Source organism: Capricornis sumatraensis, chromosome 3 (assembly GCF_032405125.1).
Source record: "Capricornis sumatraensis isolate serow.1 chromosome 3, serow.2, whole genome shotgun sequence".
NCBI lineage: Eukaryota > Metazoa > Chordata > Mammalia > Artiodactyla > Bovidae > Capricornis > Capricornis sumatraensis.
The window spans coordinates 169108215-169136089 of record NC_091071.1 but is presented as its reverse complement, the minus strand read 5'-3'; the positions used below and the strand labels follow the sequence as shown (position 1 = coordinate 169136089).

The window sequence follows — 27875 nt, the reverse complement described above, 5'->3', positions numbered from 1 at the left end:
CTTAGGACCCTCTGAGTTTTCATTAAGATTGAAATAATGCTTTGAGTTACTTTAGAGTCAAAGATCTTTTGGTACTGGATAGTAGTTTGCCCAACAGCTCTGCAAGTGAAGTGTCAGGCAAGATCCTATCTCCATTCAGTTTGAGGCAAAGAGGTATTAAGATGTTCCTGGAGATCATACAGTTGGACACAGCATTTATTAAACATCCATACAGTGCAAATCATCTTTCTTTTTCCAGCAACTTAGTTTCAGAACACTTGATGAAGTGTAATGGCTGATTGCAAAGAAAATAGATGATTCTTACTTTCTAAGCACTTAGGATGGAACTAGTGATGTGTTATATACCAGCTCTCTAGAATAAAAAATACCCTGATTTGTATTGCTTGCCAGTTTCTTTGGTGTATATACTCCCAGCATCACTGATTTCAAGTTACCAACTTAATGTTGCTAAACCGGGAGTTGCAAAGAGATGTACACAGTTGGCTTCTCCTATGACTCAGTGGTAAAGAATCTACCTGCAGTGCAGAAGATGCAAGAAATGCAGGTTCAATCTCTGGGTTAAGAAGATCCTCTGGAGTAGGAAATGGCAACCCACTCCAGTATTCTTGCCTGGAAAATTTCACGGAGAGAGAAGCTTGGCGGGCTACAGTCCATGGGGTCGCAGAGTCGGACACGACTGAGCGACTGAGCACACAGGCATGAGCACAGTTGGTTCTCAGGAGCTGGCGGAGCTGCCTGCAGCATACCACTGGGTGAATCACACATGCTAAGAAAATCTCCAGCAGGTAGTGAGTCCAAAGGCATTTCTGCGGAAAGATGTCTGCCCCTATGTCTACCCCTTCTCACAATTCCCATCTTTTTCAGGAGACCATGATCTCCAGGATGCCCTTGGAATTAATAGTTATTATATTGCTGTTCCTTTCCTATGGTTGTCATCTTTTCAAATCAGATAAAATTACTGGTGCTTCTTATTTCTGACAGCATTCCCAGCTATCTGACTTCATGTGAAAGATGGCTAATGCAGAAGTGAGTGTCCCAGTGGGGGATGTAGTTGTGGTACCCACTGAAGGAAATGAAGGGGAGAACCCTGAAGACACTAAAACCCAAGTGATCTTGCAGTTACAGCCTGTGCAACAAGGGTAAGTGACTAAAGATTGGAATATTCTGAAAATTTTGGGGAGTGTAAAGAGTGCAGATATGATAACTTTAAGGTGGTTTAGCACAATGGAACATTCAACATCAACTCTCAGAGCTAAGTTTTCATCTCTGTAATGTATTGTGTGCTATATTTATCATTCAGTACTTATTACAACAACTGACTGTTTCCTCGTCTCTCGCCCTCTACTCTGAATTTCTTGAGGATAAGCTACATGGTTCCCTCATCATATTTATCCACATTGTTTAGCACAGTGCCTTGGTACATGTGGTACTTTTGCCAAAAGAGATAGTTACAGTCAGAGGAGAATAGGCAAGGCAGCTATAAAAGTATTCCTACCAGAAATTCTCTGGGCCCTCATGGATGGGCAAATTATCAAGCTTAGTCTATCAAAAATATGTGTATCAATCACCTACCATCGTACAACATATCACAAAGGTACTGGATGAAATATAGCACATGGTTCCCACCATCATGAAGCTTGCAGTCTAGTTGTGCAAAGAAAAAATACATGTTTATAAATAGAGTGATCACTTACATGGCAAAATCTAAGAAGTGCCAAGTGGCATGCTTAGGATGTGCTTTTGAATTCAGAGAAGTGATTCAGAAAATCACTATGAATTTGAGAGAAGAGATAAGATTCTTAAATGAGCTTGAAAGGTAAACAGGACTTAGATCTCCAGAGAGAAGAGGGGGCTAGTTATTTTATCTTGGGGAATATATAAAAGATTTAAGGATCAGAAGTATTCTATGGGCTTCCCTAGTGGCCCAGATGGTAAAGAATTCACCTGCAGTGCAGGAGACCTGGGTTCTATCCCTGGGTTGGAAAGATCCCTGAGAGAAAGGAACGGCTACCCACTCCAATATTTTTGCCTGGAGAATTCCACGGACGAGGAGCCTGGTAGGCTATAGTCCATGGGGTGGCAAAGAGTCGGATATGACTGAGCAACTTTCACTAGGCAAACACACAATTGGCCCTCTGTATCTGTAGGTTCCACATCCTCAGATTCAACCAACCTTGGATGGAAAAAACATTCCAGAAAGTTCCAAAAAGCAAAATTGAATTTGCCACACACAGGCAACTATTTATAAGCATTTACATTAAATTAGATATTACAAATAATCTTTAGTTCAGTTCAGTCACTTAGTCATGTCAATCTTTGCAGCCCCATGGACTGCAGCATGCCAGGCCTCCCTGTCCATCACCAACTCCCAGAGCTTGCTCAAACTCATGTCTCTTGAGTTGGTGATGCCATCCAACTATCTCATCCTCTGTCATCCCCTTCTCCTCCTGCCTTCAATCTTTCCCAGCATTGGGGTCTTTTCCAGTGAGTCAGTTCTTCGCATCAAGTGGCCAAAGTTTCAGGTGTTGAAGTTTCAGCTTCAACATCAGTTCTTCTAGTGAGTATTCAGAACTGACTTCCTTTAGGATGGACTGGTTGGATCTCCTTGCAGTCCAAGGGATTCCCAAGAGTCTTCTCCAACACCACAGATCAAAAACACCAATTCTTTGGCACTCAGCTTTCTTTATATTCCAACTCTCACATCCATACATAACTACTGGAAAAACCATAGCTTTGACTAGATGGGCCTTTGTTGGCAAAGGCCTTTGTCTCTGCTTTTTAATATGCTGTCTAGGTTGGTCATAACTTTTCTTCCAAGGAGTAAGCGTCTTAATTTCATGGCTGCAGTCACCATCTGCAGTGATTTTGGAACCCAAGAAAATAGTCTGTCACTGTTTGCATAGTTTTCTCATCTATTTGAAATGAAGTGATAGGACTGGATGACATGATCTTAGTTTTCTGAATGTTGAATTTTAAGCCAACTTTTTCACTCTCCTCTTTCACTTTCATCAAGAGGCTGTTTAACTCTTCTTTGGTTTCTGCCATAAGGGTGGTGTCACCTGCGTATCTGAGGTTATTGATATTTCTCCCTGCCGTCTTGGAGAAGGAAATGGCAACCTACTCCAGTACTCTTGCCTGGAAAATCCCATGGATGGAGGAGCCTGGTAGGCTACAGTCCATGGGGTCTCTAAGAGTCGGACACAACTGAGCGACTTCACTCTCACTCTTCACTTTCCTGCATTGGAGAAGGAAATGGCAACCCACTCCAGTGTTCTTGCCTGGAGAATCCCAGGGATGGGGGAGTCTGGTGGCTGCTGTCTATGGGGTCGCACAGAGTCGGACACAACTGAAGCGACTTAGCAGCAGCAGCAGCCTGCAGTCTTGATTCCAGCTTGTGCTTTATCCAGCCCGGCATTTCACATGATGTACTCTGCATGTAAGTTAAATAAGCCTTGACGTATTTCTTTCACAGTTTGGAAGACACCGCAGTGAGAAGCCCATGGACCACAACTGGAGAGTAGCCTCTGATCACCACAACTAGAGAAAGTCCACGCACAGCAAAAAAGACCCATGTCAATTAATAAATACAAATAATTAAAAAAGAAAGAAATGTTAGAAAACTATGGTTTTATTTTAAAAACTAATGCAAAAGAGTTCTTATCTTTTACAGATACATACAAATGTCTGGGATTTGCTTCAAAAAAATTCAAGAGTGGGCGGATATAGAGATGAAATCAGACTGGCCATGTGTTGACAACTATTGAAGCTGGGTGATGGATGCTTACATGAGGGTTTATTATCATATTTTCTTTATTTGGAGGTATTTTTGAAATTTCCTATAATGAAAAGCTTTTAAATTACCAAGATAGGCTAATAAGCTAACAGTTTTTAAAATCATTAATTAATTTTTAATCATCTGATTTATGCAATAGCTGATTTAAAGTATATGGGAGGATGTGTATAGATTATATACAAATACTATGCCATTTTATAAAAGACTTGCATATCGGTGGACTTTGGTATTTGCAGGGGTTTTCTGGACCCAATCTCCCCATAATACTGAGGGAGGGCTGTAATCCAATCCCGATCTATTAAGTCATGTACCTTGCCTGAAAAAGTTCTAGGGAAAAACTGTTAAACTATTAACCTGTCTTGGTAATTTAAAAAGCTTTTTATTATAGGAAATTTCAAATACACCTCCAAATAAAGAAAATATGATAATGAACCCCCGTGTAAGCATCCATCACCCAGCTTCAACAGTTGTCAACACATGGCCAGTCTGATTTCATCTCTACATCCGCCCACTCCTGAATTTTTTTTGAAGCAAATCCCAGACATTTGTATGTATCTGTAAAAGATAAGGACACTTTCTTATTAGTTTTAACATAACCACAGCTTTCTGACATTTCTTTCTCTTTTAATAATTTGTATTTATTGACTGTGCTGGGTCTTTTTTGCTGTGCGTGGACTTTCTCTAGTTGTGGTGATCAGAGGCTGCTCTCCAGTGTGGTGCATGGGCTTCTCACTGCAGTGTCTTCTCTTGCTGGGCTCTAGGGTGCTTGGGCTTCCGTAGTTGCAGCACGTGGGCTCAGTTGCCCCATGGCATGTGGAATCCTCCTGGACTACGGATCAAACCCACGTCCCCTGCATTGGCAGGTAGATTCTTAACCACTAGGCCACGAGGGAAGTCTGACATTTCTAAATATTGTTAAGCATAAAGGAGATATTCTAAGGTCTATAAAGGAAAGTTGATATAAATAATGTCTAACATATAGTCTATAGAGCGTCTTAAATTTTTATTGGCACCACAGAGTATGCACGCTTATGCAAACTCATTTGGGAATTTTATTTTGATACACACGCACATACTTGTAGTCGTTACCTTTTGAGGTACAGTAACATCAAGAAGAATTAAAGGTCAGGTCCTTCTGTCTTTCCTAAAGTATTCCAGTTGTCACTTGTCCTATCCACATTGGAGACAGAAAAAACTTCTCTGCTACTTCGAGACTTAATTCTTTTGAAGATTTGGTTCCACTTAATTTTCTGTTTGTCTTTTTTATTTTCCAAGTGATACTGTCTTTATCTGGAAACCTGGCATTGCTTGATTAGGTAGAGGCATCTTTGTCCAACATATATTGACTTCCCAATCCACTGTCTACAGTGAATTTTAATGCATGAGCTAGTGAATAAACATTTTGAGGTATTGCCTTTTTTGTTGTTGTTTTTGAGCTATTGCATTTTGAGATGTTTGTCAGTTGTATTATTTAATTATTTTAATATTTTATTGCATTTTAGCCTCATTTTGTAAAAATGAGCAGGGTACAAAAACAGTGATTTTAGTTATGAGATATATAGGTCTCATAATTTTAATACACTTGAGACAAAGATGAAAATTATCAGGTTTCCATGTTCAGCCTCATCACACTTCACCTGATGGGGTATAATTCAAGTGTGAAGGAAATAAACAATCAAAAGGTATGCGTGCATTGCTAGGAATAAATTGGTAAAGATTATATTCAAAAGATGTGAGAGTTGGACTATAAAGAAAGCTGAGTGCCAAAGAATTGATACTTTTGGACTGTGGTGTTGGGGAAGACTCTTGAGAGTCCCTTGGACTGTGAGGAGATCCAACCAGTCCATCCTAAAGGAAATGAATCCTGAATATTCATTGGAAGGACTGATGCTGAAGCTAAAACTCCAATTTGGCCACCTGATGCAAAAAACTGACTCATTTGAAAAGACTCTGATGCTGGGAAAGATTGAAGGCAGGAGGAGAAGGGGGCGACAGAGGATGAGATGGTTGGATGGTATCACCAACTCAATGGATGTGAGTTTGAATAAGCTCTGGAAGTTGGTGATGGACAGGGAAGCCTGGCATGCTGCAGTCCATGGGGTCACAAAGAGTCGGATGCAACTGAGTGACTGAACTGACTGGCTGGCTGATATTCAAAAGGCAAGAAATAGAGATTTTATATAAGCATTGTTAGATTTCAATATGTAATTCCTTTTGCCCATCATTTTAATTTTTTTTACATATATGACATTTTATACTTTCCCAAATATTCACCATATACACATTTTCAGGGATACATATGAAGCAAAAGTAGAGTAATTGGTAACAGGCTATTTATATGAATACATAGAACCTGACGCATTATATAAGACTTTCATAATGATACTAAGTTAAAATATATCCATATTCAACTTTTTAAGAAAATAGAGATACTAAGGTGAGTGAAGTGAAGTCGCTCAGTCATGTCCAGCTCTTTGTGATCCTGTGGACTGTAGTCTACCTGCCTTCTCTGTCCATGGGATTTTCCAGGCAAGAGTACTGGAGTGGGTTGCCATTGCTGTCTCCACGGGATCTTCCTGACCCAGGGATCGAACCCGGGTCTCCTGCATTGCAGGCAGATGCTTTATCCTCTGAGCTACTAGGGAAGCAGATACTAAGGTACTCAGGTACTGAGATACTAAGAAGATTTTTTATTCTGGGAGTTTTTCCAACAAAGAAGACCAGTGTATGCATTCTTTTTAAAAACAGAAAAGATGATTATTAACTTTTTCAAATAAAACCTTTAAATATACTTTGGAAATTCTCAGGAGGAATGAAAGTACTAAGATTTCATTACATTCTTGACTTTCTGATTGATTTTGGATTCATAAGAGTTTTTAACAATGAGGTCACGGACTGGTGATTTTAATACTACATAAATTTACTCAGTGTGCTGAGTGGAATAGTTCAATTTGAGGAATAGTGGCCTTACTTTCCTTATGCTCATATCCCTCCCTAGCAGGAGGTTTAAAGTGTTAGGAATTAGGAATATGTATAAACTCAGATCAGTAGGGTACCCCTTAGCTTATGTAAGAATCCCACATTCAATTAATCAGTATAGCTTTCCTTAACATTCAAGATTTTTTTAAAAAGTATATAGATTTTCAGTTTTCAGTGAATTGGAATACAATAATGTGGCCTTAACTTTAAAACTCTTATACATGTATATCATATGTACTATATATTATACTATTTATATGTATTTATATGCACACATTTTACTATTAGTGAAGTTAACATCACAGTCATTGTAAATGCTAATAGTAACTGACTTGTACTTCACTGATCCATAATTACCACTTATTATTTGTAGCATAATAATTTGTATGCATGTTTACACTGCAATTTAGAGTGTAAGCTTCTGTGTTCTTGGGAAAAAAGGATTTAGTATATCATGTGTTCTCAAAGAATGTTTGTGAATTAATAAAGGAATAACAACAATCATAATAAAATTTTGGGGTGATTATTAAAAAAAGCTCTAGTAAACCTAATTTTGCCTTACTTCGATGATTCAGAAGGCTTATTGATATCTTATAAATCCTTAATAATTTAAACATATTTTATGATTTTTGACTATAGTTTTAGTACATATAGAGAATTAAGCTAAATCCATCACTATTATGAGTTGCTTTAGAAAGATTTTCCCTGATAAAATCTTATTTGCCCGTAAAAATACAGAATATGCCCCGACTTCCCAAGTGCAATTTACTGGTTGTTGAAATTATGTATAGACAGGAATCTATTATTTTAAAGGATTTTGTACATATTGGTCAATGAGCTTAGAATGAGCTTACCAAATTTACTTGAAGTAGAGGTATGGTTTTGTTGTTTTTGTCTGTGCTGCACGGTGGGATCTTAGCTCTCCAGCTAGGGATTGAACCTGGGCCACAGCAGTGAAATTCAGAACCCTAACCACTAGGCCTCTCAGGGACCTCTTAGATTATGCCCAAGGAGAAAAAGAAAGGTAAATAAGTAAATAGTATTAAGTATTATAGTTGTTGTGGCAAAAGCCTAAAGTACAGTTGGGTCACAGAGGAGGAATTGAGTGATTATACTGGAGGACTGAGATGGAAGGAAAAGCACCATACAGGCTGCTGATTAAAACACAATAGATGGGGAAGGATGTTCTGGGAAGAGGAAGAAGAGCAAGAACAGAAGGGATAAAAGAAGATGGCAGTTTGGTACTATTGGGGCTTGGGTTGTCTGGTGGGGGTTTGGTGAGAATTGAAACCAGGGACCAGATCGTGGAGGGACTTAAATATCATATTAAGTATTGGGGGCTCTATTTCAGCGGCAAGGAGGAGATTCTTGCAGGGTTTTGCAGAGGGTGTTACCTGATCATCCTGGAAGGAATATAGAAGATCAGGTTGATGTGAGGAGACCGGTTCAGACCTGAGATGATGCAGCCTGAGCTAAGGCAGTAGCAGTGGAAGTAGACAAGGAAGGTGGCTGGTGTTAGGGACATGTATCTGGCAGGACTTGGTGACTGGCTGTGTGGGAGTTGAGGAGGATGAAAAGGAAGAGATTTAGTGTAATTTCCAGGCTTCTGTTTTAGGCTACTGTGTGCTGAGTAGTGCCATTAACAAGGATGGGAAATATAGGAAGAAGAGTAGTTGGGGAGGTGGGAGAGGAAAGAGAACTTGGTTATTTTAGACATAATTCATTCAATCAAGTCCTATGGGATATTCAAATGTATTTATTTATTTAGCAGTTAATTGTGTCCTGCTGTGGAATTCAGAAGGGAGGTTTGTGCTAAAGGTGTCACCATCGGGGAGGGAAATCACTGATGCAAAGGAGATTGTTCAGGCAGTACTTTAGGATAGCAAGTGCAGTAAATAGCATGTTAGGCTTATTGTGGAAATTAAACAAAGGATGTCAGTGTTCGTGTCAGGTTATCTGAGCCCATTTCTTAGAAGGCAGAAACACTTTGGAGAGAGAGTTTTCCTTAAGTGGTACCTTTCATTACTGCTAGTTACTTTGGGGATAATCACTCTCTCTCTTTTTTTATTTATTTATTTTGTTTAAATATTGCATAAAATATTTTTATTTAATTACAATTTTGCTTCTTATAAACACTTCATTACAATTGTTTTGTACAAAAAACACTTTTGATTTACATGTTTTTCATTTATTCGCTTACTAGTTTTTCAATTTCAGACTCCTTCTGAAATCATTTTCCTTCTTGAAGATCATCCTTTTGCAATTTCTTTAATGAAGTTCCACTGATGGTAAAATCTGTTTTTCATTTGAATGGAGCCTTATTTCAGTTTTGCTTCATACAAATTCCAAGTTGATAATTTTTTCCTCAGAATTCTGCAGCCACTATTCTACCATCTTTGGAGTCCCTGTTGCTATCAAGAAGCCTTCTGAAGTTCTGTCTTGCCTTCACCAATGATGTTTTCCTCACTTTGACTGCTTTAGTAATCTTTTGTTTGGTATCTCACAGTTATAATACATTGAATTTAGGCTTAGATTTCATCTATATACGCTTGGGATATATTGTGCTTCCTGAATTTATAAATTTGTGTTTTTCCAACCAATGCTGAAAATTCTGTTACTTCTTCAAATATTGCCACTTCATCTTCTCTATTCTCTCCTGCTGGTACTTCTAGCCTTCATAATTTTTCCTTCCACATCTCTAATTTAATATTAAATTAAATTAATAATTTAATTCTTAATAATTTCTTAATTCCTTCTCCTTAAGGCTCTGCTCATGTCTGTAGTTTGATTATGATGCCTTAAAAAATGCTAAAGTGTAAAAATGGCTAAAGTGCCTAGATTTCAACAAGGGACCTCAGCTTCTGTAGTCAGTAAGTTCTTCCTGGTTTGAATTGTCTAAAGGTATTACTTTTTAGTCATATTTGGATAATTCTATAATAGGTTACAAGTGAAGCAACACTTTATGTCATGAACTTTTAAAGTTAGGAAGGGATAAGCCTGGTGTAAAATACAGGTATTTTACAAGTAGCAGTGTAAACAGAGTAGCAAGAGAAACTTTTCCTCTAGGGTGAGGAAAGTTGTTGATTCATTTCCATGATAGTAGCTGCTAAGCAGTCTTGGGCAGCCTGGAATTTAGATACATTGAGGCTTGAGTCAGAACACTAACATCAAGTTGTAAAGTATATTATTTTATTCCTTTTGAGACAGATTAAAACAAATTTCTTAACCTGTGCTGTTTATATTAATTTTGTCATGATTTATGTAGTTTATTGATGGGCACTTTTATGACAGGATTTATGAAGCTGGATCTGAGAACAATACAGCAGTTGTGGCAGTAGAAACTCACACAATACACAAAATTGAAGAAGGGATTGGTAAGTCCTTTTGCTGTTCTAGTACTTTTCTTTTTTTTTTTTTACTGCACTTTGAGGCATGAGAAGCCTTCTGCAGTGGAAGCGCAGAGTCGTAACCACTGGACCTCCAGGGAAGCCTTGTTCTAGTACTTTTAACCTTAGCCTCCTTGGTTGAGATTTCTCGCTTTTTGTGCCTGATTTCCCCTTCCTGTCCCCCCGCACCTCACTACCCAATGTGCTCTACCAGTGCTGTAGCCTTCAATTTGATTATGGTACATCGAGAGACACTGCTAAGATGCTAGGGCTATCAGTTGATGTTTAACATTAGTTTGCTAGGGTTACTGAAAAGATTTCTCATCAGTAGAAATCTGTCAAAGAAATTGGAGTCTCAAGGTTAGTCTCTGTCATTAGGGAAGTTGCTGATGAGGTGCTGATTGGAAGGCAGTCAGTGGAAAGAAACTGAAGAAGAGCTCTGAAATTAGTTAAACTAGGTGTTTGAATCCCACATTCTCACTTAAGCTGTATGACCTTGGGAAAATCCCTTCACCTTTCTGAGTCCCATACAGGTACATAGGAAACCATGACCACCTCACAGGATTGTTTTAAGAATTAAAAAAGATTGAACTTGTAAAATCACATGGCACAGTGTCTGGCACAGAGTGGGAGCTTGGTAAGAGAGCTGTTACGCCAAATTTCTTCCAGAAGATTCCTAAACAATATGAATCACTGTGAACTGTTAGCCCCTCAGAGGAACCAGGAGACTAGAGATGTTGAATTAAACTTTAAAGAAGAGTGTTTGATAAATAACTGATATTTTTTCCATTTGCAAGATGCAAGCACTATAGAAGCAAATGAGGATATGGAAATTGCTTACCCCATAACTTGTGGGGAGAGCAAAGCCATTCTCCTTTGGAAGAAGTTTGTATGTCCAGGAATAAATGTAAAGTGTGTCAAGGTAATTGTCTTTTCTCCTTGCTGGGGTCTATTTTGGGGCTCCTTCTTTTCAACGGGTATGGTTTGAGAACCTCTTCTTCCCCACCATTTCAGTGTTCTTAATTTAGTGGCATCCCTTTGTGTCACAGTTTAAAAGAAAAAAAAAGGACTTTGGAGTGATGCTGACCTGGGTTCAAGTCCCACCAGAATACAAGTCTTTTGAAAGCTGAGAATTTGTCTGTCTTCTTCACCATTGTATCCCTAGCACCTGGACTAGTGCTCTGAATATTTATCAGTAAATATTTTGTTGAATGAATGGAGTCTCAACTCTATCACTAGTTAGGTGACCTTGGTCAAGTAATATTTCAGAGCTTCATATGTTAAAATACAAATAATTATACATACATACACATAGTAAGGTTGTTGGAAGGTGAAATAAAGATGGTTATGTAAATATGTGTTAATTATACATACATACACACAGTAAGGTTGTTGGAAGGTGAAATACAGATGGTTATGTAAAATGCCTTATACTAGTGTGTAGTTTGGCAGAGTTTCTTCAAAATTATTACTGATAAAAATAATCTTCGTGAGAGCATGATGTGGAAATAATTGCTTATTCTGTCTCTGCTGGTAGCCACAAGTCTACCCATAGATAGTAGGCACCGTCAGTAGCATCATCCTGGAGTCATTAAGGATTATAGAGTTTTGAGGCTCTGCAGTGCTGTTGGTTTCTACCATGCTTTTTCTTTCTACCAGATCCTGAATCTTGTCATCAGGGCTGGATAGATAACTTCAGTTTATTTTAATAGCCTCTGCAATATCAAAACCATCTGCTTGATTCAGGACACAAATGGATTTTATATCCTAATCAGTATATCAACAACAGGACAGGGCTGGAGAAGGATCATCGCTAGGGCAATAGGGTGGGAAGATAGAGAATACAAGGCTATGATTAGAGATGTCATCTGGGTATTTTTTTGTTTGTAACGAACAGAGTTATATCTTTCTTTCCATCATGGCCTGCCTAAATTAACATTGGATTATTTTGGACTTTTCCTTTTACCTTAGTTCAATGATCAGTTGATCAGCCCCAAGCATTTTGTTCATCTGGCCGGCAAATCCACCCTGAAGGACTGGAAGAGAGCTATTCGTCTGGGTGGAATCATGCTCAGGTGAGGTCTAATAGCAAATTCACACCTTTCAAGTGACTGTGGGGTACTTAATCATGGTAGAATCCAGAGAATCCAGTCTTTTCTCTCCAACTTGAATTTTTATTCTGTCTGAAGGATTGGCTTGAACGATCCATATATTATTTGAGCTTCATCAACTTGTTCTTAAAATCCCTGTGAGAGAAGGAAAATTGAATCAAATCAACTCCTTCCAGCATCTAGGGCAAATTCTTGTGATGTCATAGTGCTGGGTAGGATCTTCTCTGTGCTGAGAAGCTCAGGAATAGACGACAGTCTTGCTTGAGATCACTCAGCATAGGTGGAGCTAAGCCTGGTGCTAAGAAAGAGTGGCTACCATGGAGATGCAGGCTGACGGACAAATTCTGGGATCATCTGGTACAGTAGAAGGGTGCTGTTCATAAGAAACAGTTATGCACAATGAATGCAATCCTTGCCGTCATTGTGCCATAGAAATAAACGTTGTTGTTTTTTTTTTAATGCAGACGGTTTTTTAAAAATTATTTATTTATTTGTGGCTGTGTGCTGGGGTTTTGTTGCTGCCGTGTGCTTTTGCTGGTTGCAGTGAGTGGGGCCTACTCTCTAGTTTCGGTGCACGGGCTTCTCACTGCAGAGCGTGGGCTCTATGGTGTGCAGGTTTTGGTAGTTGCAACATGTGGGCTTACTAGCTGTGGCTCATGGGCTCTAGAGTACAGGCTCAGTAGTTGTGCTGCATGCGCTTATTTGCCCTGAAGCATGTGGGATCTTCTGGGACCAGGGATTGAACCCGTGTCCCCTGCATTGCAAGGTGAATTCTTAACCACTGGGCCTCCCTCCAGCGAAGCCCAGAAATTAACTTTAGAATGTATAATATCCTCACCACATCTGTTTTTGCAGCAGGTTTATCATAATTTCATCCCCTACCCATAAAATTAACATTATTTTCTATCAGTAGCAGTCACCTATTGATAGAAAATTTTAAAATGTGGTCAAGAATTAAAAGTTCCTCGCAGAACATGTATCAAGAGCCTTAAAAGCCTCTTACTCTTTGTCTTCAATTTTTTAAGGAATCTGTCTAAAGAAAAATCTATAGTACTTGTAGAGATTCAGGTATAGTGGGGGGGTTATTGCAACATAATTCAGGATAGTGAAAATTACAGTCTGCTTTAATACACAGTCAAGGCAATGGCACCCCACTCCAGTACTCTTGCCTGGAAAATCCCATGGGTGGAGGAGCCTGGAAGGCTGCAGTCCATGGGGTCGCTGAGGGTCGGACATGACTGAGTGACTTCACTTTCACTTTTCACTTTCCTGCATTGGAGAAGGAAATGGCAACCCACTCCAGTGTTCTTGCCTGGAGAATCCCAGGGACGGGGGAGCCTGGTGGGCTGCCGTCTGTGGGGTCGCACAGAGTCGGACACGACTGAAGTGACTTACAGCAAGGTGTATCTGAAGTAAATTATGGCTCATCTAAATATATGGCTTTATACATTAAAATATTCCTAAAGATTTTTTACATGGAAAATTGCTTATAATGCAATGTAAAAAAGAAAACAAAATGGACAATCAATTAATTTAGTTGTCTTAAAAAACATATAGGTAAGTAAATTTAGTGGAAGAACATATGCTAAAATGTTGACATTATCTTTGTTTTGTTTTTTTTGACATTATCTTTGGGGGGATTTTTTTTTCCTTAGGGAGCAATTGTTTTCTTTATAGTTTTCTATATTTTCCAGAGGAAATGTTAATTTTTTTCTTCATGTATTATCTTTATAGTCAGAGGCATGATTTTGAAAAGTTCACTCCAGATCATTTGTATGTGTTAATTATTAGTTGAATGAAATTGGAGGTGAATACCTTTAACTTTTGTTGTTGTTGTTCTTGGATTGTTGTATTTGGCGAGATAAACAAGCATATGCCAACTCTCCCCGAATATAAAAGACCCAGAATGCCTAAAAAATCTTTAGCGAAAGCCAAGTAACATTATTACATAGAGTTTACTGTAATTAAAATATCCTATGGTTTTGCTCATAGCCTATAATAACAATGTCTTGTGAATCTAGTTATAAGGACATTCTATAGTGGGGGGTTTAGTGTAATCAGCTTTGCTCTGCATTTATAGGAGAGTTATCTCTTTTTTTTTTTTTCAAAGGAAAGAAATGTGCTGAAGTTTTATGTCTCCAGAAGTGGCAACAGATCTTGCTGGTCTACAAGTACTAACATTTCAGAATCTAACCACAAAATTTGAATCTGCCTGTGTCTTTTCTCAGTTGTGCTGGGATATGAGTTAGTCTTTTCCCCTTTGGGGTTTGGTTTCAATGAGGTTCTGTGGGGAATTTGGCTAGTGTCACAGTTGTATGTCTAAAACTTAGTGATAACGGGAAATAAAAGAGTACTCATAAAGAGTAGACTAGGGAGGGAAGAGGAGTACTTGTACATGTGGGCAGGACCATGAACATTTTATTGCCCCAATTAGAATTTTTGCGACCTGAGGACTTTTAATACTATTAGGTTTCACTAATACACGGAAGGGACTCCGGAACTTTGTCTCTGTTTGTCCCCTGTACGTGAAGTACAGGCTGAACTGGTACTTCTTGTCTCTCTTTGCACAGGAAAATGATGGACTCCGGACAGATTGATTTTTACCAACATGACAAGGTTTGCTCCAATACCTGCAGAAGCACCAAGTTCGATCTTCTTATCAGCAGTGCAAGAGCTCCAGTGCCAGGACAGCAGACAAGTGTGGTGCAGACGCCCACTTCGGCCGATGGTAGGGGGTAGGAAACCACCTGAAAACCCATTGTGTTTCTCAGCAGTACTTTTCCCCTCATTCTCTTTTGTGTTTTTAATTCTCATGAGTGTTGATGTAAGATATAGTAATCTTGAGTAGAAGTCCACGCTTTCGATAGACTCTGTTTTCTCCCAAATGATTCCTATTGGCCAGTCCTCCTTCCTTGCTTCTGTATTACAATGCATGGTAAACGTTAGACAGGGGATTCATATAATGTTTATTTAACAGTGTTACTTTGGTACCAGTGCCACGTGGTATATCTTTGAAATTAGATTGTTTTGAAAATCCCTGACAATTCTTATGGTCAAAGGGGTGGATTTAGAATGGTGAATGGTTTTCACCTGTTGAACTGAGATGTCTCAAAGACAGTGTGTCATTGACTGGGCTGGACTCTGGAGACTGCTGTAAGGGTCAAAGAGCTCTGTCTGGGAGGAATCCAGATAAACAAGCTGAGACATCTTCACAAATGAGATAGGGTGTGCACACACTTAACTTCAGTATTGTTGAGTTTAGAATGAGGGCTCTCTAGGAAAGATATAGCCACGTGAGGTTATTATTAAGGACTTAGTTGAGCTGGAAACTTAGCGCAGCTAAAATTCTTAGACTGTATCCAAACTACTTCCAAGAGACTTAAAAATATGCCTGATAGGGACACAGAATGCAGTGTAAGGAAGGTACTGTGCTTGAAAAATGACTTCTCAAGGTTTCTTTTGGTCAACCTTAATGTTCTGGTCCCAACCTAACTGCTGGATGAGTAGAAGCCAAATCTCACTGAGTTTCTTCTGGGCAAGTATAAAGTATCTAGCAGTGTGAATGCTTGGTGATATGACACTTTGACTTGAGAAGTGGAAAATGCTGTGAAATTATCTACTTTCTTTTTATTTTGCTGAAGCTTCTTTACTTGATCATCTATATTGATATTTTGCTTGTTTACTGATATCCTTCAGAGTGGAAAATCCACATTTTACATTCTGTCTAGGTCAGTTTGATTTTTCTCAATTCTCTTCGTTTAAAACCTTAATATTAAATTGATAGCAATAGGTTTTTCCCCTGTGAATCTGCTATTCATGGATCTCTTACCTGATTTATTTTTTTTTTTTGGTCTCATTTATCTTGCTTTCTCTTACATCACCTGATAAATAAGTTATAGCAACTTCACATATTCTAGATGGTTAGTATCAAATACACTTGGAGAAGGGCTCTTGACTAAGCACCATAATTTTCTTTTTCAATTATTTCAAGTCCTCCTCATCCTCACTAAGTCTGCATACAGCCTGGCAATCATGCCCACCTTCTGTCTCTTTTGAAAATATAACTGCTCAGATTGCTCTTTTGTGATTTTGTAAGTTATCTTTCACTTTCTATTCAGAGTAAGAAGAAAGCATTTTCTGCAAGGCAGGTTTTCTTTAGGAAAGCCAGTGTTCATCCTGGCTTTCCTAGGATTCTAGTTTTTAATATAGGGACCTGCAGGCAAAAGGCCATAAGTTAAATAACAGGATCTCTTTGGCTGTCTGAGAAAGAGGATGGCTGTGACTTTTTCATAAAATTCACCGGCCTTCCCTTTAATGCACTGCTTTTAGGTAGCATCACACAGATTGCCATCTCAGAAGAGAGCATGGAAGAGGCAGGGCTGGAATGGAACTCAGCTCTCACTGCTGCTGTCACCATGGCCACAGAGGAGGGCGTGAAGAAAGACTCAGAGGAAATTTCAGGTACTATCTATGGCACCCAGATTTCTTGCAAGGTTTTGTAATTCTTATCACCATTATGATTATGGACACAGAAGGGCTCTTCATTACTTGTGCTGGTTTTTCTTATGCATATTAATACTAATTATAGCTGCAAACATCTTATTTGAATCCATGTAACAGCCTTGGAAAGTTAGATTTTATGAAGAAATTGAGATTCAGAAATGTTTAGTACGTTGCCTAAGACCAGTCACACAACTGGTATCAGAGCTGAATTCAGCTGTTTCGCTCTGGAGTCCATCTTCTTATGCTGCCACACTGATTCCACCTTTGGCACATTCGTTAGGTAAACTAAACTGCAAGATTTTAGAAGAAAAAATTAGCAGGCAGGTGGTGTAGATGATAATTAATGGTGATTCACTTAAAGGGGACAGGAGAAGCTTTATATCGTCTTTCATTAATTCATTTATCAAATGTTTATCGCTGCCTGTTTTTAGCTGGCACTGTTGCTTGATCTAGATAGAAAGATGAAAAGACATAGCCTGTGCCCTCAGGGAGCTTATACCCCCACCTATTCAACGATTTTATTTTGGTGTTTTTAAGTATAGGATTAGAGGGAGTATGTTTTTAATTTATTTATTATTTAATTTTTGAAATATTATATATTGAAAGTGAAAAGTGCAGGTGTTAGTCACTCAGTTGCATCTGACTCTCTGGAACACCATGGACTGTAGCCCGCCAGGCACCTCTCTCATAGAATTCTCCAGGCAAGAATACTGGAGTGGGTTGCCGTTTCCTACTCCAGGGGATCTTCCCAACCCAGGAGATGGGAATGGCTACCCACTCCAGTATTATTATCTTTAAATTATTTAAATAAATGTTTTAGTATTTATTTAATATTTAATACTTTTATTGAAAGAAGATACCCATTCCCTATACCCAGAGGCATGACCCAGTGAGGTAATTATCACAGTTACCTGGAGTCCAAATAATTATGTACCAACTCAAGGAGACAGCTGGTGTTCCAAAAGCTTCTTTTCTTCTTCCAGAAATGCCCAAATAAGAAATCATTGGCATTCTCTGGTGGTCTAGTGGTTAGTATTCTGGGCTTTCACTGCTAGGGCCTGGGTTCAGTTCCTGGTCAGGGAGCTGATCCCATGAAGCCACACAGCATGGGAAAAAATTTTTTTTGAACTTAACATTATAGAGCTATACCTAAGCATATGTAGCATCCCTTATTTGTGTGCTCAGTTGTATCCAACTCTTTGTGAACTTATGAACTATAACCGATAAGACTCCCCTGTCCATGGAGTTTTCCAGGCAAGAATACTGGAGTGAGTTGCGACTTCCTCCTCCAGGGGGATCTTCCAGACCCAGGGATCAACCCCATGTCTCCTGTATTACAGGCAGATTCTTTACCACCAAGCCACCTGGGAAGCCTAAGTATATGTAGCATCCCTTATTTGCCTTCTGTCTTACCCTTTTTTGCCAGAGGATACTTTGATGTTCTGGAAAGGAATAGCTGATGTAGGACTGATGGAAGAGGTTGTCTGCAATATACAGAAGGAAATAGAGGAGCTACTTAGGGGAGTTCAGCAGCGGCTCATCCAGGCTCCCTTCCAGGTCACAGGTAAACACACTAATCCTAACAATAGTGGTCTTTATTAAACAGTAACAATTGTAGGCAGACCTTATTAGCCTCATGAAACATTGAGGCACAGGTATTATTATCCTCATTTTACAGATTAGGAAATTAAGGATCATAAAACAGTAAGTTACTATACAAAGTTCATAACTGTAAATTTTAACTGTAAAATCTAGTTTTTTTAATTGAGGTGTAGTTGATTTATAATATTGTGTTAGTTTTAGGTGTACAGCAAAATGATTCAGTTTTGTGTGTGTGTATATGTTTATATATATTTAGATTATTTTCCATTATAAGTTATTAGAAGATACTGAATATAGTTCCCTGTGCTATATAGCAGATCATTGTTGCTTATGTATTTTATATGTAGCAGTGTGTATTTGTTAATCCCATACTCCTACTTTATCCCTCCCCCATGGGGAAATGGTAACCGTAAACATGTTTTCTATGTCTGTGAGTTTGTTTCTATTTTGTAAATAAATTCATTTGTATTATTTTGTTAGATTCCACGTATAAATAATATTATATAATATTTGTCTTTGACTGGCTTCACTTAGTGTGATATTCTCTAGGTCCATCCATGTTCCTGCAAATGGTAATATTTTCTTCTTTGTTATGACTAAATTATATTTCATTGAATATATATACCACATCTTTTCTATCCATTCATCTGCCAACGGACACTTAGGTTGCTTCCATGTCTTGATTGCTGCAAACTGTAAATTGCTACTGTAAACACTGGAGTGCATATATCTTTTCAAACTGGGTTTTCATCATTTCCGGATAATGCCCAGGAGTGGGATTGCTGGATCATATGTGGTAGCTCTGTTTTTAGCATACCTTGGTTTTAAACTCAGGTTTGGCATTGCTTTTTCCACAGGTAATTTTTGCCTTTGTAAATGGTGCCAGAAAGCAGTCTGTCTCTCTCTCGATAGAGATATAAATAGATATATAGAGTTTGAAAATTGAAGAAATCCACCCGTCTTAGACAGTTCTCATATTCTGTTAGTTTAAGGCTCCCAGAACTATTGTGTGCACTTATAAGTGTTTCTGCATACTTACAGGGTACTTGCTGTCATGCACAATGTAAAATGTTTTAATCATCTGATCCAAAAGGGCTCATTATGAGGTCTCATAAGCTTGTATGTTTAGTAAGTCCTTACTTAGATTTGTTAGATGTGTATTGTTACCTCTTTATGACTCATACATTATGTGTAAGGAAGTGTTAGTTGCTCAGCTGTGTCCGACTCTTTATGACGTCATGGACTATAGCCCTCCAGGCTCCTCTATCCGTGGAATTCTCCAGGCAAGAATACTGGATTGGGTTGCCATTCCCTTTTCCAGGGGAATCTTCCTGACCCAGGGATCAAACTGGGGTTTCCTGCATTGCAGTCAGATTCTTTACCATTTAAGCTGCCAGGGAAGCCCCTGGTATTTACATTATGTAAATATGCTTAAACTTTACAGCAGAATCTTTTTTTTATGACTGGAGGTTGTTTTTTAAAAGGCAACTAATATAAAAAACAGGGGTGATTCTTTTAGACAGGGTGGTCAAAGAAGTCCCCTCTAAGCAGGTGGCATTTGAGTAGAAATCTGAATTGAAGGAGATAGCCATGTGACAGACTGGGAGAAGGAACACTCCAGGCAGAGGGGACAAAGATCTTGATATGACAATAAACCGAGTGGGTTCAAAGAATTAGAGGAGTGCTGACATGGCTCCAGTGGACTAAGTTAATGGAAACAGTGATAGGTGATGAAGTTGGACAGAAGCAGGGGGCACATTTTGGATAAACTTTGGTCAAATAAAACCCAAAGATAAAGCTTTGGGTTTTATTTTAAGGTGACATTAAGCCATCATAGTGATTTTGAGCAGGAGAGTAAAATGATTAGGCTTATTTTTATTTTTAAAAGATCACAGTGGTTGCTGTGGGGAGAATAGATTACATGAGGCAAGAATAGAAACAAGAAGACCAGTTGGAGGACTTCCCTGGTGGTCCAGTGACTAAGACTGTGATCTCCTAATGCAGGGGGCCCAGGTTCGATCCTTGGTCAGGAAACTAGATCCCACATGCTGCAACTAAGAGTGTGAATGCTGCAACTAAAGATCCTGCATACTGCAACTAAGACCCAGTCAAGCCAAATAAATAAACAGTTGAAAAAGAAGACCAATTGGAAGACTCTTGAAGGAGTTAGTTCAGGCAAGAGATGGTGGTAGTGTGAATTAAGTGGGTAGTGGCAGACCTGGGAAGAAATGATCATACTGGGGATATGTTTTGAATGTGGAACTGACAGGTCTTGCTGATGGATTAGATGTCAGGTAAAAAAGAAAGAAATCCAGGATAACTCATATATTTTTTTGTCTGAACTGTGAGTAGTGACAAAATTTCTTGAGATGAAGACTGCTGGGGTAGGAAATCAAAATTGACTTTTGACTTTTAAATTGAGATGCTTATGAGGCCTTCAAATGGAGATGTCACTTGACTAAACAAAAGTATGAATCTGTAATGTAGGAAAGAGATCTGGGCTGGATAGCTACATGTGGGAGTTCATAGCATGTCTATGATACTCAAAACTATGAAACGGGACTCAATATGCCAGCAAATTTGGAAAACTCAGCAGTGGCCGCAGTACTCAAAAAGGTCAGTTTTCATTCCAATCCCAAGGAAAGGCAATGTCAAAGAATGTTCAAACTACTGCACAATTGCACTCATCTCACACGCTAGCAAAGTAATACTCATAATTCTCCAAGCTAGACTTCAACAGTATGTGAACCGAGAACTTCCAGATATTCAAGCTGGATTTAGAAAAGGCAGAGGAACCAGAGATCAAACTGCCAGCATCCATTGGATCATCGAAAAAGCAAGAGAATTCCAGAAAAACATCTACTTCTGATTCATTGATTATCCTAAAGCCTTTGACTGTGTGGATCACAACAAACTGGAAAATTCTTCAGGAGATGGGAATACCAGACCACCTTACCTGCCTCCTGAGAACCTGTATGCAGGTCAAAAAACAATAGTTCGAATTGGACATGGAACAACAGACAGGTTCCAAATCGGGAAAGGAGTACATCAAGGCTGTATATTGTCACCCTGCTTATTTAATTTATATGCAGAGCACATCATGCAAAATGCCGGCCTGATGAAGCATAAGCTGGAATCAAGATTGCTGGGAGAAATATCAACAACCACAGATACGCAGATGACACCACCCTTATGGCAGAAAGTGAAGAGGAACTAAAGAGCCTCTTAATGAAAATGAAAGAGGTGAGTGAAGAAGCTGGCTTAAAACTCAATATTCAAAATACTAAGATCATGGCATCCCTTTCCGTCACTTTATGGCAAATAGATGGGGAAATAATGGAAGCAATGACAGACTTTCTTTTCTTGAGCTCCAAAATCACTGCAGATGGTGACTGCAGCCATGTAATTAAAAGACACTTGCTCCTTGGAAGAAAAGCTATAACCAACCTAAACAGCATATTAAAAGGCAGAGACCAAAAAAAAAAAAAAAAAAAAAAGCAGAGACATTACTTTGCCAACAGAGGTCTATCTAGTCAAAGCTATGGTTTTTCCAGTAGTCATGTATGGATGTAAGAGTCGGACCGTAAAGAAAGCTGAGTGCCAAAAAATTGATGCTTTTTCTCTGTTATGTTGGAGAAGACTCTTGAGAGTCCCTTGGACTGCAAGGAGATCAAACCAGTCCATCCTAAAGGAAGTCAGTCCTTAGTATTCATTGGAAGGACTGATGCTGAAGGTCCAATACTTTGGCCACCTGATGTGAAGAACTGATTCACTGGAAAAGACCCTGATGTTGGAAAAGATTGAAGGCAAGAGGAGAAGGGGATGACAGAGGATGAGATGGTTGGATGGCATCACTGACTCAATGGACATGAGTCTGAGCAAGGTCAGGAGTTGGTGATGGACAGGGAAGCCTGGTGTGCTGCAGTCCGTGGGGTTGCAAAGAGTCAGACACGACTGAGCAACTGAATTGAACTAAACTGATGAAACTCTGAGATGACTGTGGAAGAGAGCTGTAGGTAGAGAAGTGGTCTGAGTTAATAACAGCTCAGTTAGTAACAGCTCTTTCAAGAAGCTTTGTTTAAAGGGGCATAGGGATAATACTATTAATAACAATAAATGCCCATGTTTGGCAATTAACATATGATATTTCAAATCTTCATATCTATTTTGCAGAGTAAGTATTATTAGTCCCATTTGTTTCAAATGAAAAAACTGAGGAGTGAAATGACTTACCCAAGGTCCCACAGAGAGGAAACATCAAAACCAAGATTCAGACTTAGCTCTGTCTGGTAGATGACCATGTTTTCTTTTTCTTTCTTTCTTTTTTTTTTTTTTGCCATACCACACAGAATGTGGGATCTTAGTTCCCTGGCCAGGGATCAAACCTGTGCCCTCTGCATTGGAAGGCAGAGTCTTAACCACTGGACTGCCAGGAAAGTCCAGAATGACCATGTTTTTCTAAACCAAGTCAGAACGTATAACCAGATGCAAGATTTTTTTCCCTTATTTTTGTATTTATTTATATGGAGAGATGTATAAAGATACAACAATTAAATAAAAATTAGTTACACATGTGATAAATCTTTTTTACTTAATATTTAATTCTTTGTATTTATTCTTGGGCTGTACCAGGTCTCAGTTGAGGCATGTGGGGCAGGGATCAAACCCGGGCCCCCTTGCAAAGGGAGCGCAGAGTCCCAGCCACAGGACCACCAGGGATGCCCTATGATAAATCTTTGTTAAATTTTTTTGAAAATGCAATTAGTATTCTAATTTCTGAATTGTTTTATATTTATAAGCAGCATAGTAGGGAGTTTGTGGAGCATTTCTGTTTTAACTGGACAGACCTATTTTCTTTTAAATAGATGCTGCTGTTCTTAACAATGTAGCACATACATTTGGCCTAATGGACACAGTCAAGAAGGTTTTGGACAACAGGAAGAACCAAGTAGAACAGGGAGAAGAGCAGTTTCTCTATACTCTCACAGGTATGTATAGCTTCTCTCTTTTCTTTGATGATACATCAACATCCTTGAGTCTTGCCATTTCTTTGTTGTCTTCTGTTGGGACTGGACTGGCTTCTTCCTTCCTTCCTTCCTTCCTTTTCCTCCCTCTTTCCCTTACTCCTGCCTTTTCTGTTCTTCTTTCTCTTTCTTTCTTTCAAATCACATAGTATCAGATTTGGCTTTTTCTCTGTACATAGTCCCGGGTGAGGTGGAATAAGGTCAAGCAGAGGAAGCACAAAAGGAAAGAAAAGAAAACTAGCAATATGATCCTCCTTTTATATCTTTGAAGGATTAAGATGTCTGCTAGATTGCTCCATTAGCCCAGTAACATAAGTGGCAGAAGACTAAAGCTGACCCTTGTCTTTTTTACATTATTAATACTGAGTTGGTTGATAGATACACATTTTGCACTTCCCTTATTTCTGGTAATCAGAAATTATGAGCATATGTATAATTAAACCCTTTTAAATAAATATTGGGTTGGCCGAAAAGTTCATTTGGGTTTTTCTGCATGATCTTATAGAAAAACCTGAACAAATTTTTTGGCCAACCCAATGCTTTGTGCTGGTCTCCAAGCTAGATTTTAGAAATATAATGTTGAATAAGGTAATCTCAGTCTCTTGAGGGCTTTCAAGGAATTCAAGGGAAAGCAGACTTAGAAATACGTGCAAAAAAGAGTTCTGTAACAGAGGCATATGGAAGGTATGGTGGTGGAACAAAGGGAATTATCATTTATATCCAGAGAAAAGTCATGAGAAGCTTTCAGAGGAAGTAAGGTACAAAGCAAGTTAGAGGTATCGCTTATCAATCTTATATGATGTAGGATACAGTCAGTTGGGAAGACAAGGCAGGAAAGATCATTTGGTAAGAGAAGAACAATTTAGGTTGTTTTAAACTTATTTTTATGCCCAGTTTATATTTTAAATTCAGTTTACCAAGTATTCTCAGAGATCCCCCTTTTCATTTCATCTTCCTAGGGATATTATAGGCTGTTATCCTCATTTTACAGATAACCCAGTAAAGGCACAGAGAGAATAAATGATTTGCTGGGTTCACATCACTCCTTGACAGTGAAGCCCAGGGTAGTACTGTCTTCTTTCAGAGTGGTAGAACAGTCTGAAAAATGGTTTTTGTTAGAACTGTAGGCTTCTGGTTCCTTGTTCATATATTTTAGTTATGACCACAATATACATAAAGTTGTGTTTTCTGCTTTTTTCACTATGATATACTAATATTTTTTCAAGTTTCTACACAGTAGCATTTTACAGAGTAGCCATTTTTCTAGAGAGGAATTTAAATTTTCAAAAATTTCTTCAAAGGCTTATTTATTGGAGTGAACTTGTATGAATATAACATTTCTTCTTATGTCCTTTTAAACTACTTCATGGAAGTTCCCTGGTGGCCTAGTGGTCAGGACTCTAGGCTTTCAATGCCATGACCCAGGTTTAATCCCTGGTTGGGGAACTGAGATCCTATAAGCTGTGAGGCCCCCCAAAAATAAAGGAATAAACTACTTCACAGGACTAAGCTTGAGGCTAAATGGTATTGATATTTGTTTATGGAGTTTTGTGACCTGTTGTCAAATTTCCGAGTAGATTATACCAATTTAGTTCACAAGTTTGAGCTCCCAGCATTGGGTGTTGTTTTTTTATAATACACTCTGATTTAACTTTTTTAAAACTATAGGTTTAATTGATATCTTGTTTAGGTCCACATTTCTTTGATTACCACCAAAGATGGAAAAAAAATGTATTTTATAACCTTTAAAAGGCAGCGTTGTAAAATTTTTGACTATATTCTTTATCCCTACGACTTAGCGACTTAGTGTACACACACACTCTTTTCTTCCAAGCAAGGAATTGACTTGCTCTTGGTGTCGCACAGGAAGAATAGTGCTCTTCGGGTGTAACTGGTTATTTATTGGAGGTATATCAGGTGCTAAGCAGCAGAGATGTTCTGCTGTAGAACCAGACTCACCAGTAGTCATCAAGGTTGGATTAGACCCTTGGGAGAGGGATAGTGATAGGTGTATTGGGGTGGGAAGGCCACCAAATTGACTATCAGAAGACTTTTGCTTTGGCCCAAGCTATGTGACCTTAAATAGCCTTACTTCTCTGGATCTCTATCAAAATGAATGTGTTAGAACTCTAACACCTGCTTCAGTTTGTAATTCTTAGGGACTTCCTCTGTAACTTTCTGTAGACTTCTCTGGGGCTAATGATAGATTAAAGCCATCTGGGTCACCAGCAAGTGATCCTGCCTTGAAGGACAGTTTGGAAATCACTGTTTTTCAGAATGGCCATTGTAGCTCCTTTGTAGGCCCATGGCAACTGCAAAGGGATTGTACAGATATTATTTTCATCTGTAGGCAGAGCATATATAAACTGCTAGACCAAATGGAGACTTCTTTGGTTTGCATTTTGGTGAGAGGTGACAAAATGCCACAGGAGCTTTCGAGTTGAGCTGTAGTAGGATCACAGTATGGCAAGATTCTGAATTATCACCTTGCCTATAATCACACAGTGAAATATAATAACTGGTGGAGTTGTAAAGATCATCCAGTCTAGTTCCTTCTTGAAAACGATGACATGACTTGCCTGAGGCTAAATAGTAGCAAAACCAGGACAATACCCCAGGTCTCCTCCCTTCTAGTTTACTGTTCCCAAGATTATACTTCTCTCTACACAAAGTCTGTCTTTCTTCTTAGACTTGGAACGTCAGTTGGAAGAACAGAAGAAGCAAGCCCAGGATCACAGGCTGAAATCCCAGACAGTTCAAAATGTGGTACTGATGCCTGTGAGCACTCCTAAGCCTCCCAAAAGGCCCCGGCTCCAGCGGCCAGCCTCCACCACCGTCCTGAGCCCTTCTCCTCCTGTCCACCAGCCTCAGTTCACAGTCATCTCACCCATCACCATCACGCCAGTGGGTCAGTCATTTTCCATGGGCAATATTCCAGTGGCCACCCTCAGCCAGGGCTCCAGTCCTGTGACTGTCCACACACTGCCTTCTGGCCCTCAGCTCTTCCGTTATGCCACAGTGGTCTCCTCAGCCAAGAGCAGCTCACCAGACACAGTGACCATCCACCCTTCGTCTAGCTTGGCGCTGCTAAGCTCCACCGCCATGCAGGATGGGAGTACCCTGGGCAACATGACCACCATGGTGAGCCCTGTGGAGCTGGTGGCCATGGAGTCTGGCCTAACCTCGGCCATCCAGGCAGTTGAAAGCACCTCAGAGGATGGGCAGACCATCATTGAGATTGACCCAGCCCCAGACCCAGAGGCTGAGGATACTGAGGGCAAAGCAGTCATTTTGGAGACCGAACTGAGGACTGAGGAGAAAGTCGTGGCTGAGATGGAAGAACACCAGCATCAAGTCCACAATGTGGAGATTGTGGTCTTAGAGGATTAACTGGGGGTCTTGGGGCCAGGAGATATGTTTTGGTTTGGAATTTTAATTATTTGTTTATTTTTATCATTGTCCCACTCATTTCCACATAGGATCCTTTTTTTTTAAAAAACAAGATCTCATTGTTGTAACTGAACATGTCGGGTCCCTTCCAGCCCCTCTCTGAAAAATGGACAAAACAAGCTGCCCTTCTGGAAGTTGAGAATAGGTCATTCAATGTCCTAACCGTCTTACACCAAGAGAGGTATTTTTTTGAGGGGAGGCATCGAGATAACCTGAAACCCTCTCCAGAAGTCACTTTCCAGGCTAGTCTCTCTGTGTATACACATGGTTTTAGTCTCATAAAGGTGCATTGACCAAACCAGGGAACACAGATCTGACCCTGGAAGGCAACCCACTCACACGTGGATGCAAAAGTATCCTTGATGTTGTATCCTGGAACAAGCCCTCAGAGGCCAGTGCAAAACCCCCAAACAAAAGTGAGTTGAACTCTGCTTAGAGGGGAAGGTAACAAACTAGCAGAAGCTTAAAAAGGGAAGTGCTTTGGCCCGGATGGGGCAAGGAAATTATCTTACTTCCAGAAGTGCTACTGATGCCTCTTGCTATCTCTGAGGGTTACCACCATGGGTGCCGTTTGGAGGCAAGGCCAGTGTTAAGCGGAAGGGTACATTTTCACCAAGCAGGTGGCGTCAGGGACCTGCAGCTTGGCAGAGATAAGAATCCAGAGATGTCACATCTGTGCTCTGGGGCTCAGGCTTACCTTGCAGCCCGCTCTGTCAAAGCACTTACCCTCCTAGTCCATTCATTTGCAAACTGTGGTGTGGTGTATAAAATCGCTCTGGTCCTTAGACTGTGGCTGTTCTGGGGGTGGGGGTGGGGGTGGGGCTCCAAGGCCATCATTTTTATTGCGTGACTCCAGGAGCAGGAGAGTTCCTCTTCCAGACCAACTGCCCTTTTTTGTGGGGCCCTTTCTTGACTTTGGAACCAAAAGCAGCCACTCCTTTGGTGCTTCCTCTTGTTTTCCCCTCTATCCTTCAATGGTTAATGGCATCTGTCTCCTGGATCCCACGCTCTTCAGCTTTTTGGCTGA

The 27875-nt window shown here is 39.5% G+C and overlaps 1 protein-coding gene across 1 annotated transcript; it reads left to right on the top strand.

Annotated features, from left to right (window-relative positions):
- The first annotated feature begins 986 nt into the window (after positions 1 to 986).
- On the top strand, positions 987 to 27464 carry GMEB1 (glucocorticoid modulatory element binding protein 1). The gene is made up of 9 exons (XM_068968191.1): positions 987 to 1139; positions 10064 to 10146; positions 10956 to 11080; positions 12130 to 12233; positions 14840 to 14997; positions 16599 to 16730; positions 18199 to 18336; positions 23240 to 23362; positions 26088 to 27464. The coding sequence occupies exons 1-9, from the start codon at positions 1012 to 1014 to the stop codon at positions 26786 to 26788; spliced, it is 1692 nt and encodes a 563-aa protein (XP_068824292.1). The 5' UTR covers positions 987 to 1011; the 3' UTR covers positions 26789 to 27464.
- Positions 27465 to 27875: the final 411 nt, after the last annotated feature.